The sequence below is a fragment of the Mus caroli genome, chromosome 2 (genome assembly GCF_900094665.2).
Source record: "Mus caroli chromosome 2, CAROLI_EIJ_v1.1, whole genome shotgun sequence".
Classification (NCBI taxonomy): Eukaryota; Metazoa; Chordata; class Mammalia; order Rodentia; family Muridae; genus Mus; species Mus caroli.
This window is the reverse complement of record NC_034571.1, coordinates 107407335-107419658: the sequence shown is the minus strand read 5'-3', so window position 1 is coordinate 107419658 and position 12324 is coordinate 107407335. Positions and strand designations below refer to the sequence as shown.

At 38.9% G+C, this 12324-nt stretch overlaps 1 protein-coding gene across 2 annotated transcripts in view; it reads left to right on the top strand.

Annotated features, from left to right (window-relative positions):
* Positions 1 to 12324, top strand: part of Dph6 (diphthamine biosynthesis 6) — a 139202-nt gene that overhangs the window by 120915 nt on the left and 5963 nt on the right. Inside the window, exons 7-8 of one of the 2 annotated variants that reach the window (XM_029474394.1) lie at positions 10762 to 10856; positions 12134 to 12316. In XM_029474394.1, coding sequence (XP_029330254.1) covers positions 10762 to 10856; positions 12134 to 12137 — 99 coding nt within the window. In that variant the 3' untranslated portion in view covers positions 12138 to 12316. Of the gene's footprint in view, positions 1 to 10761; positions 10857 to 12133; positions 12317 to 12324 lie in introns of those variants that run through there. The other variant, XM_021156493.2, reaches the window with a different exon arrangement.

Genomic DNA, 12324 nt, shown 5'->3' with positions numbered 1-12324 from the left:
GGAATGGATGGGTAGGGAAATGGGGGGGGGGAGGGTATGGGGGACTTTTGGGATAGCATTGGAAATGTAATTGAGGAAAATACATAATAAAATATATTTTAAAAAAGAAAAGAAAAAGAAAGAAAAAACTAAGTACTTGTTATGTGATAATCAGATAGTAAAAATTAAAAGGGAAATGAAATTAGTATATAGTTATGACAAATCATGTTTGGTTTCTAGAGAAATTGGTGTCACTTGAGTTTACATCTGGTTGCTTTCAGTGTTCAGTTGGCCTCTTCTTCCAACCATTGATGGCCATGATTCTTTTTGCAGTCATATCTAGTCACTGCCACCAGATTGAAATTAACTTCTGACTCTCCCAAATCAATATTTATGGATAATGAAGTCACTTCTAGAAAGTGAAAGCAAAGAAATGAGAGACTGTGGCTTTGACAAAAGAACTTCTTACAAATCCTCTCTGAATTTTGATGTTATAAGTTGAAGCACTGAAGAAAAATCAGGTAAATAGGGTGGCTATAGAAAATAGTACTGTGCTGTTCATGAGCCTGAAAGGAAGGGATTGACTGCTGTACATAAAAATATAACTAGTTGAAAAGAAAGGTATGTTTACCATAATTAAAATATTACATGATGTATACTTATTTTGAAATACTACCATACACCATTAATATATCCAATTTTGTGCTTTTATTTCAAATGGTGATTTTAATTCTATAAGAAAAATAAAAAGCACATAGATTATTTTGGAAGTGTCAATATGTTGGTTATAGGTAAACCTGAGTATTGCTTGGCATTTTTACGTTTAGTTAGGAGAATTAAAGTAAGGGGGAAACGGGGGGAGAAAGACCCTAATAACCTACACCAGATAAAGAAGCTCGGTTCCTAATGTAAGCACAGGTAGACACTGCCAGAAGGCATAGGGCCACCAGTCGGGATAGCTGCTGAGAGATATTAAACAATGCTCAGGTTTACATAATACTCGGGTTTGTAATACTCAAACACAAAATGTCATATAAGCTATGTGTATTTATTGTACACATATGTATATTCAACTTTGTAGGTTTGATATAAAATTTAGGACTTTCTCCAGAATATTCTACTATGTATGTTCAAATGAAACACTTTTAGATATTCAGTTTATACCAAGACATAAGGCAGAAGAAACAGATTTTCAGACATTACTCTCCTTCCGTTAGAGTTTGTCTTGCTGAAAGCTTTTGGAGATTAAAACCATACATTGAAAGTTTCAAATACTGAATTGAGGAATAATTACCTAAACAATGAGATGTAAATGAAGACTTTGAGAAAGAGAAAACCATTAGTAGTAGTAGTTTGAGCAGCAGAAGTCCCTGATAGCAGTATTTAAAGAGAAGCAATAGTAAAAGTTATGTTAGTTTCAAACTGTCCCAATTTGTAGCCTTCACATTATTCTGAATGTTTATTGAAGAGGGACTCTTAATCTCCATTGTCCTAATGATGCTTGGAGAATTGAATATTAAGTATTTTCAGAATCAACCCATGTTTTCAGTTCTGAAGAAAATGATTGTACTGGCTATTTTTGTATCAACTTGATACAGCTGAGTTATCACAAAGAAAGGAGCTTCAGTTGAGGAAATGCCTCCATGAGATCCATCTGTAAGGCATTTTCTCAATTAGTGATCAAAGGGGAAAGGCCCCTTGTGGGTGGGACCATCCCTGGACTGGTAGTCTTGGGTTCTATAAGAGAGTAGGCTGAGCAAGCCAGGGGAGGCAAGCCAGTAAAGAACATCCCTCCATGGCTTCTGCATCAGCTCCTGCTTTCTGACCTGTTTGAGTTCCAGTCCTGACTTCCTTTGGTGATGAACAGCAGCATGGAAGTGTAAGCTGAATAAACCCTTTCCTCCCCAACTTGCTTCTTGGTCATGATGTTTGTGCAGGAATAGAAACCCTGACTAAGACAATGATGAAATGGAAAGAAAACATTGAATGTTTGGCATTTTATTGTTTACTTTGAGAAAGAAAAATAAGGGGAGAAATTAGGGAAATGATGGAAGAAAAGCCCTAATAACCTGCATGAGATTGAGCAGTGGGGTTCCTAATGCAGGCACAGGTAGACGATGCTAGATGGAATAGGGCCACGGGTATGGAGTAGCTGCTGAGAGATCTTAAACAAATTTGAATGATGGGTCAAATTTACCTGGGCAGTGGCCACAAAGTAAATCAATATGAATGAAGATTCATTAGCAGGGAGGCATGTAGAGACAAGAAGAAACTTGATCTAAATGAAATTAAACAGGTGTTGATAGATCAGTAAGGAAAAGGTGAACTGGGAATGGGGGCCCATTCTTGAAGGCCCTTCAGGGATGGGCCAGGCAATTTAGGATAAGAAATAATAAGATTTAGAGGGCTTTTCAACTGCAGTCCGTGCTATTAGAGGAAGCTCTGGAAGTATAGTCTAGCAGCAGTATTCGTAGATTAGGAGTGAAAAAGTTGAAAGTTGGATGTCGGGCCCATAAAAGTGTTACAGGAAACAGATGTGAGATAGAACTACATGGAAATATTGTGATGGGAAGATGAAAATGACATTGGCATCAAACTTTCCACAGGCTGGGATGAATCAACAATCACTCATACAATGAAGGGAATCAGAATCACTTGTTTCTGTTGAAGGCAGCAGGGTTTAGAGAAAAAGAAAAAGGAAAAAAAGAAGACAAGCTTGATTTTTAAACAGACTGATTTTATGTCATAACATATAACTTAAGTGCAGATGTTTTTAACCAATGAGATTGTAGCTCAATTGAGATGGTCAGGCAGAGGGCTATGTTTTGTTATCAGTGTCCGTCACAGAGTCAGACGGTGTCTAAATCCTTGTGTGCTTCAGTTCTCTGTTTGAAGCATTTGTGGAATGCTGCTTTCCCTCTGGCTGCCACCACATGGGCTCTGTTTTCTCTGGCAGTTGGGCTGTGAGTTGCTTAACTTGATACTGACTGCACGCCATGTGCTAAGCTGTCTTTGTGCATGACTAGCTACCTGACAAGCTGACGAGGATAGTAGCGGTAGTGTTTCATTTTCAGATAAGATTTGCTTCTGAGGAGGGCTTTTTCAAGGTCACATGAGTGCGAATATCAGCCATAGAAGTTATGCCTAAGGCTCACTGATTTCAGGCATGTAGTAAGTTCTGCTCATGAGTCATTTTAAAGTACAACTAAATGAAAATAGCATCATCTTAGCGATAGAGCAAGTAATATGAGCAGTAGTATTAGTGGGAGGAGAACAGCATCCTTCTGTGATGGCAGAAGCCAGGAGATCCATGTATATGACAAAAGAGTATACTACAAAGAGCCATGATGGGGTATCTGTACCTATGAACAGCAGAGGAGAAGGAGTGTCTTCAAAAATAGAGTAATGTGGAAGCCCATGGAAGGCTATCAGAGAGACATGAGAGGAAAGCAATATAACAGGCCACATAGATTAGAAAACTACAGACGAATTGGGTCTTGGCAATAAATTGTGAGCAGTGAGTAGACTACCACCCACCCAGGTTCCTAATGTAGAAAGGTTCCATTATTCATTCATGTTGATGGCATTCAAAATTGATGTCTCAAAACAAGCCACTTCGACATTTGAGCAGAGCTACAGCAGGAAGGTCACTCTGACCTTTGGTGTTCACCCTGGAGCAGACAATGAAGGAGTACTTTGACCTTCCTCTAACGTAAGTGTGAGGCTTCCATTGCAGATGTGCCCTCACTATACCTGGAGGAAGGGGACATCATATAGAAGCACGGGAAAGAGCCTGAACAGACAGGTAGACAGTGTGCTATTCTTTGTAGGATGTGTTTGTCTGCTCACATTGCTAACCTCAATATCTAAACAGTAGTTGTAGATACCCAATAAATAAGTAAATCTACTGAGTCAGTCTATGCAACATTAAATTATATAGCAAAATACCATTTATAAAATGAAATTGGGGTGCTTTGTATAAACCTCATGGTCTTCTGAACATGAGAGTGAGAGAGAAATCCATTTGATTTGGCTCCTTGCATCTTTGATTTCAAAATGAATAAAAGATAAATGAGACTGATTTAAAAACAAAGCATTATGACTTAATAAGAAAGCTTTACAACTAGTGTGAATACTATCTGCTAAGGGGATAAAAAATGTAAACATGGAAATTATGGGCCATTTAACTTTTGTTCTGTAGTCACTCATCTACAAATAACATTATTGTAACTGTGCATATGTAAGTAGACACGCCCCCAAAACAGAGCCTCCTCTCATATTCTCTTTTAAAGAACTGAGATTCCAAAGTACTCCTCTAAGTCATGAAGTGACCCAAGTCAGCCACAGCTGCTCAAACCCTTTTATAAAAGCTTACTCTAACAATATTTAGATGACAAACCAATATTCTCCTCCTCTGTACTTTTTATCTAGAGGAGACGATGATTTAGATATCTACTAAGCATTAAACATGCTTTTATGCAATCGAAATTATATTAACACATATAAATTATCTTACTGCCTTATTAAAAAACAAACTGTTTAGAAAACAGAAACATATTTCTTGTTTTAAATTTCCTTTTAGTTTTAATTATTTTATTTATTCACATTCCAGTCACCCCTCCCCCTTCCTGGTCCCTTCTCCCACAATTCTTCATCCCACTCCTCCCCCTTGCCTCCAAGAGGGTGTTCCTCCCACCAGACCTCCCCACTCCCTTGGACCCTTAAGTCTCTTGAGGATTAAGCACATCTTCTCCCTACGCGGCCAGACCAGGCAGACCTCTGCTATATATGTGCTAGGAGCCTCTGACAGCCCATGTATGCTTCTGGTTGGTGGCTTTGTCTCTGGGAGCTCCCTGGGGTCTGAGTTAGTTGAGATTGCTGGTCTTTCTATGGGGTCACCCTCCTTTTCAGCTTCTTCAGTCCTTTCCCTAATTCAACTATAGGAGTCCCCTATTTTAGTCCAATGGTTGGGTGTAAGTATATGCCTCTGTCTCAATTATCTTCTGGTAGGGCCTCTCAGCGGACAGTCATTCTAGGCTGTAAGCACATCATAGCATCAATTATAGTGTCAGACCTTGGTGCATGCCCCCCATGAGATGGATCCCAAGTTGAGCTAGTCATTGGACTGCCTCTCCTTCAGTCTCTTCTCTATTTTTGCTCCTGCAGTTCTTTTAGACAGGAACAATTCTTGGTCAGAAATTTTGACTGTGGGTTAGTAACCCAGTCCTTCCACATGAGGCCCTATCTATCTACTGGAGATAGACACTCCTAAATGTTGGGCATTTTGCCTAAGGTCACCCCCACTGAGTCCTAAGAGTCTCTCACCTCCTGGGTCTGGTACTTTCTAAAGGTTGCTTATTTCCATTCATTCTCCTGGCCCTCTAGGTTTCTCTCCTGCTCCTCCCCCACCTATACCTGATCCTGTTCCCCCTTTTCCCCTCCTCCTACCCCCTCCCATCCATGTCCCTCCCTGCCTCTGCCTTCCATGATTATTTTCTTCCCCCTTCTAAGTGGGATTGAAGTATCCTCACTTGGGCCTTTCTGCTTGTTACATTTCTGGTCTGTGGATTGTATCCTAGGTATGCTGTTCTTTTTGGCTATTATCCACTTATCAGTGCATACATACCATGCATGTCCTTTTGGGTCTGAGTTATATCACTCAGGATGATTATTTTCTAGTTCCATCCATTTGCCTGCAAAATTCATGATGTCCTCATTCTTAATAGCTGAATAATATTCCATTGTGTAAATAAAACACATTTTCTGTATCCATTCTTGCGTTGAGGGACATCTGGGTGATTTCTAGCTTCTGGCTATTACAAATAAGGTTGCTGTGAACATGGTGGAGCACATGTCCTTCAGGTATGGTGGGGTATCTTTTGGGTATATGCCCAAGAGTTGTATAGCTGGGTCTTCAGGTAGAACTATTTCCAGTTTTCTGAGGAACCTCCAGAATGATTTTCAAAGTGATTATACCAGCTTGCAATCCCACCAGCAATGGAGGAGTGTTCCTCTTTCTCCACATCCTTGCCAGCATCTGCTGTCACTTGAGTGTTTGATCTTAGCCATTTTGACTGGTGTGAGGTGGAATCTCAGGGCTGTTTTGATTTCCATTTCCCTGATGATTAAGGACTTTGAACATGTACGTGCTTTTCAGCTATTCAAGATTCTTCTGTTGTGATTTCTTTGTTTAGCTCTGTACCCCTATTTTTTAACCAAGCAAATTACAGAGAAATAGCAAGTGTGTTCATCTTACCCACTGACCATCTCTATCACCTTCTGTGTTAACCCCAAATGATTAATGTCAGGGAGGAGGAAAATAGCAACATCACCTAGTCAGTGGCTAATAAAGAAAACATTCCTCATCCGGGGTTTAGATCGTTCCCTTGTATTAGCTCTCCAAGAATAGAAAATTTGTATCCTGTTCCTGAGGGAAAAAGAAAAGGCTTCAGCAACTTCCTCCTTCTTTTCCTTGATACATATGACGTATTTGTTTCTGGTTCAAACTGAACTTGTCATTGTCAGTTCATGCCAGTCAGGCTTTTCTGAAGGGGCATGTGCACATCTGAACCATAGCAAGAGGGCCATTGACTGTTGAACACTGTTTATGACATAATGCCCAGGGGGCTTAGGAGACTGTCCAGGAAATGTAAGAACAGAGTCTGGTAGCATAAGAGCCATGCATAAAAATCTTTTAAGGTCCAGAGGTAACCCAGGATTAAAATACAGAAACACGAGCCTCAGAACAGGATAAAGTACCACAGCCTATGAAGACTAATTCTCTGTGGTGAAGAAAATGAAACTCACTCAGGGTTTGTGTTCCTCACTTCATATTTTACTTTATAAAGGTATCCATTTAATTTTCTCAAGGCAGCCAGGATCTTTCCAAATCTGCTAATCTGTTGTGTATGCTCTGATGCCTATATATTCATGTGAAGGATAGGACAGAATGACAGAAGTCTTTGGTTATCACTTAAATACTATAGTTTTATCCTGTAGGTAGCAGTTGACCACCCAAAGATCCTGAGCAGAAGAATCCAGTATGTACAGTATTAAGGAAAAGCAGTAAGGTTGTCACGTGTAGGAAAAATTGGGAGGGCGAATATAAAAGGCAAGAAAGGAGCTAGTGTTTAATAATCCAAGTGCAAGATGATCATCAGGGCTTTAAAGTCGAAGAGACGGTGCATTATCCACCTTGCTCACTGCCATGCTCCTAGCGGACATAATGGAATCTGCAACTGCACAGTTCTGAGGAAACAACAGACGTCTGAGATGTTGAGTCAGTAAGGAATGAATGTACTTTAGAAAGTGAAGCTGTGGGTAGAACAAAAGCGGAGTTATACTCTGCCAGTATTCCAAGCCTTTGTGCATAGTTGTACTTAGAGAATTGGGCTGAGGGGAACTAAGAACATTGTTTTATTTACATTGAGTTTGGAAGAACATAAGGAAAGGAAAAAGTACATCTTTAAAAGATATGAAAAAGACTACTATAATTTCAGCGTGAAGCTAAGCTAAAAAAAAATATTTTTGGTGTTTTCTTTACAATAAGGCTGGCAGACTCTTATCATGGAGTAATTAAGTATAGCAGATAGTCCCAGGTTTAAAACACAGCCAGACATAGAATAGAGATGTATGTATGAGAACTGTTGCTGCTTAGTGTGAACAGTATAAACATTGATAATGTTCATTTACAGGTCTTAAAAAATAAAAGTATGCACTCTGAATATTTTGTGGAAGGTACACTTCTGGGTCTAAAACTTTTGGAAAACCATCATTTTCTATCCTGTGCATATTTCTTGATTTCATACTACCAGAGTCGTGTGTTTTCATAGACTGCCAATTCACTCAACAAAGCAGATAAAATGAACTTTCACCTCTGAAGAAGATACCATGATGTTATCAAGAACCTTAGCGCTCACATTTAGGGGTCACTTAAATATGTTATAGCATGAAGCTAACTGAGCTTAAAAACCAGCAGAGATATCAGGAATCAATAAGAATATTTACTGATTTCTCAATCCTAGAAACCATGGGAGCCTTTAACCAAATTTAGTGGCTGGAAACCTATTATTTCCATACTGGTAAATTAATAATAGAGGAGGAAAAATATTCTAAATACTGGTTTATGTGGGCAATATTACTGTTATATCATTATTTTGTGGTACTACAATGTAGAATGAATTATGTCTAGTGAATTTTAAGAACTAAACATATTATCTTAATTTTATCTTTTGCATCTCTCAAAGGTGTTCCATAAATACCTGTTGAAAAGTCATTGATGAACTAACCAAATATTAATTATATTGTGTAGAAGCTAAGGATACTTCAGAGCACATATAGATGCCAGTGTGCACCTCATAAAAGCGAATGTTGAATAGACCTGGCCACTTGCATTTCTTTTATCAGGAGCTAACAGAACCACATCTATAGGATGTGGCAGCCACAAACTGTAATGCTCCAGTTATGCTTTGTATTACAAAACAGCACAAGCATTCCAGTGAGACATTTGCCAAAACAGAAAAGCTAAATATTGATCACATACACACTCCACATAGACTGGCCAGTGAAATCAGAAAGATGAAATTAGAAGGCCCATGGTGGGAAGTTGTTGGAAAATCAGTAGAACACTTAAGTGTAGAACAAATAAATACCCTGAAATCCATATCCCATTATTGCTGCTGTGTGGTTTTTATTGCAGAGAAGATATTAATTTAATTTAGTTTAGTATGGCAAAGCATTCTTGTCCCATTATTTGGTTCCATAGGGACCACCTCTCATAATTTGGACTTACCAAGTCTCTACTTTATAACCCAGGCAAAAGTTTATCTATTTTGCCCATTGTAGCTGTTATAGAAAATATTATCCAGTTCACCTTCCCACACTCTCCCTTGCTCTTTGGCTTTACAGTGTCATCACATTATTTCTGACTCTCAGTGGGAGGAGTAGAGTGTTCTTAGATCCATTCTTTTTTATTATTATTATTCTTTTTTATTAGATATTTTCTTTATTTACATTTCAAATGCTATCCTGAAAGTTCCCTATACCCTCCCTCCGCCCTGCTCCCCTACCCACCCACTCCTGCTTCTTGGCCCTGGCATTCCCCTGTACTAGGGTATATAAAGTTTGCAATACCAAGGGGCCTCTCTTCCCAGTGATAGCCGACTAGGCCATCTTCTGCTACATATGCAGCTAGAGACATGAGCTCTGGGGGTGCTGGTTAGTTCATATTGTTGTTCTCCCCGTAGGGTTGCAGACCCCTTCAGCTCCTTGAGTGCTTTCTCTACCTCCTCCATTGGGGGCCCTGTGTTCCATCCTATAGATGACTGTGAGCATCCACTTCTGAATTTGTTGGGCACTGGCATAGCCTCACAAGAGACAGCTATATTAGGGTCCCTTCAGCAAAATCTTGCTGGCATATGCAATAGTGCCTAGATCCATTTTTTAAATTTATTTTTTAATTAGTTATTTTCTTCATTTACATTTCAAATGCTATCCCAAAATTCCCCCAAACCCTCCCCCCACCCACTCCCCTACCCACCCACTCACACTTCTTGGCCCTGGTGTTCCCCGTACTGAGGCATATAAAGTTTGCAAGACCAAGGGGCCTCTCTTCCCAATGATGGCCTACTAGACCATCTTCTGATACATATGCAGCTAGAGACATGAGCTCCGGGGGTACTGGTTATTTCATATTGTTGTTTCACCTATAGGGTTGCTCCTTGGGTACTTTCTGTAGAAGGACTTTAATAACCTAGATCTATTCTTAAACACAATTAAAAAAAATTACCAAGGAGGCTTATACCCAGCAGGTAAAGCTGAAGATGTAGGAAGCAGCCCCATCACTGGCACAGTGGAATCTCTCCTCTTCGAGCTGTAATGATTTGGACTTGCAGCAACTAAGAGCAGGGAAAGCTGTTCCCTTCTGAGTAAAGGAACCATGGGGTTGTGCGGACAAAACTTCCACAGAGAATGATAGATGAGTATCAATGACAGTCTGTGCAAGTGACCAACATGGACGCCCACTGTGTATCCAGCAAGCCATTTTTCTCAGTATCAAGGTCATTACATAGTATGGCTTGTAGTTAAGACAGATGAACAGGCTTTTTGTTTCTTTCTTTCTTTGTTTTTGTTTTTTGGGCTGTTTTGTTTTTGGTTGGTTGCTTGCTTTTTTTTTTTTTTTCTTAACTTCAGATTTTATTAGACAACATTGTAAACTGAACCTTACTAAGACTTAGGAATGTTGTAAGACTTTCTATGTCTTTAGAAGTTCACTGGTTCTTAGTACCCTATAATATTCCTAAAAATAACAGCACCTATTGTAATGTATGTGATCATAGGCCCGGGAAATTTGAATTTTTTTTTTTGTCTGGTAAAATCTCTAATAACAACATTTTTTCCCTTCCAAGTCAAAAGGCAGGAGATGTATATACCTAGGCTCTGTCTTTTCTCATAGTAACTTACCTGCCTTTAAATCTAAACCAAACTTCCATGCTAAAATTTATCCTTACTTTAAGTTTTACCATTATAAAGAGAAATGTTGCTTCCCTATACCTTTTTAAGAAGCATTTTAGGTTACTAAAGTCCTGATGCTTTAGCCACTGTTCTATGGAAACGTTTTTCAAATGTCCTCTTGAGACACATCTTAAGCAAAAGTAATTTTCTGTAACCTGCAATATGTTTTCAAATCAGTATCCTGCATTGGTTTTCAGGAACAAATAGCCTGATAGATGAGTGTTTTGAGGGTGTCGTTTTAATTTTTCTTTTTTTCCTCCTGATTCTCAGCTTTCTAAGAAGTACGGTGTCCACGTGTGTGGAGAAGGTGGAGAGTATGAGACATTCACGTTGGACTGCCCTCTGTTCAAAAAGAAGATTGTTGTGTAAGAGACCATTTCGCCATCTCCCCTTTTCCTAAATATATACATGATAGAGGCAACTGGCACTTAGCTTGAGGCAGCTTTGGCTGTGAGAAATAGAACATGTCCTCTACGTTCACAAACACTCAATTTGTTTAATCCCAAGGAAGTTGTGTGAATACTTAAATCAATACCTGACAAGACGAGGCCTTCATAGAAGGCTGTAAACTTTTTAGACATTGCACTTTCGTTTACTTTCTGATTACGGCCTGCAGTAAAACTAGTGCCTCCACACTGACACTTTTATCCTTTCAGGAAGTGTGAATTGCCTGTATTATTTATCTCTCATTACAGCTACGTTTGATAAACTGCCCCATCAGTAGCCTGTGGGTTCCATTAACTCCGTCCTCCTTTTCCTCTTTCTTGGCTTTACATGTTAGAATGATGACACTAGACATTTCTCTTCAGTTGGTAGGGTTACTTTGACATGTAAACTTCGTTTTGAAGTTGATTCAGCTTATGATGAGTGCTGTGATGCCTCCACAGTGAATCTAAGATTAGTGTAACGCAGATGGGGACCTGTGTCCACTTCATCACTGCACTATCTGTCTGTCTCTATCATGCTGCACATCTTGTCTGCTGGAAGAACATTTCTTCTGTTTGTTGTTCTTGGTTTTGTTTTTTTTTTCCTCCTAAGCTCAAACTTCTTGTAAATAATTGTTAAAATTATACTCGATTAAATGAGCAGCTTTGGTACTTTTCAACATTAAGACTTGAATTCTTTGAACAGTTAATAATGAGTAAGGGGATAATCTGGGAACATTAAGATTAAAAAGGTTTCATTCCCAACTCCAGCATTCCTCACTCTTTTGTGTTCTTCAAATGTCTATTGCTTTAATAATTGACATACCACTAATTTGGCATTTTTTTTTATGTAGCACCTAAATTCCATCAAATTCTGCAGGTCACTGTTAATGCCCATTGTTTCTACCTTTATAAGCAAGGTAGGGAAAATATATCTTTCTATTAACTATGATACAAGATTATTACATAGGCGTTCATAGATGGGATAGATTTTTAATGGCCATGATGATCACAAAAGGGTTTTGTTAACAGAAGAAAATGCACTTCCATGAAACAATGCTGTTTACTATTAAAGAAAGACATTTGCGTATTTGGTTAAACTTAAGAGTATAATGGGAAAATGTGAATAAACTTATTAATACAAAATTAACCACAAGAGGAAAGAATAACAGAGCAAGAAATGAAAACTAATGATAACCCAACCACCCTTCTGATAGATGAATGTCCTGGAGTACCCAGAGATCTTCATAGACACCTACATGTAAGAAGTACTGCTTTTTACTTTCTCACCAAATGATCGCAGCATCATGATAGATTAATGTCCTGGAGCACCCAGAGATCTTCATAGACACCTACATGTAAGAAGTACTGCTTTTTACTTTCTCACCAAATGATCTCAGCATCATGA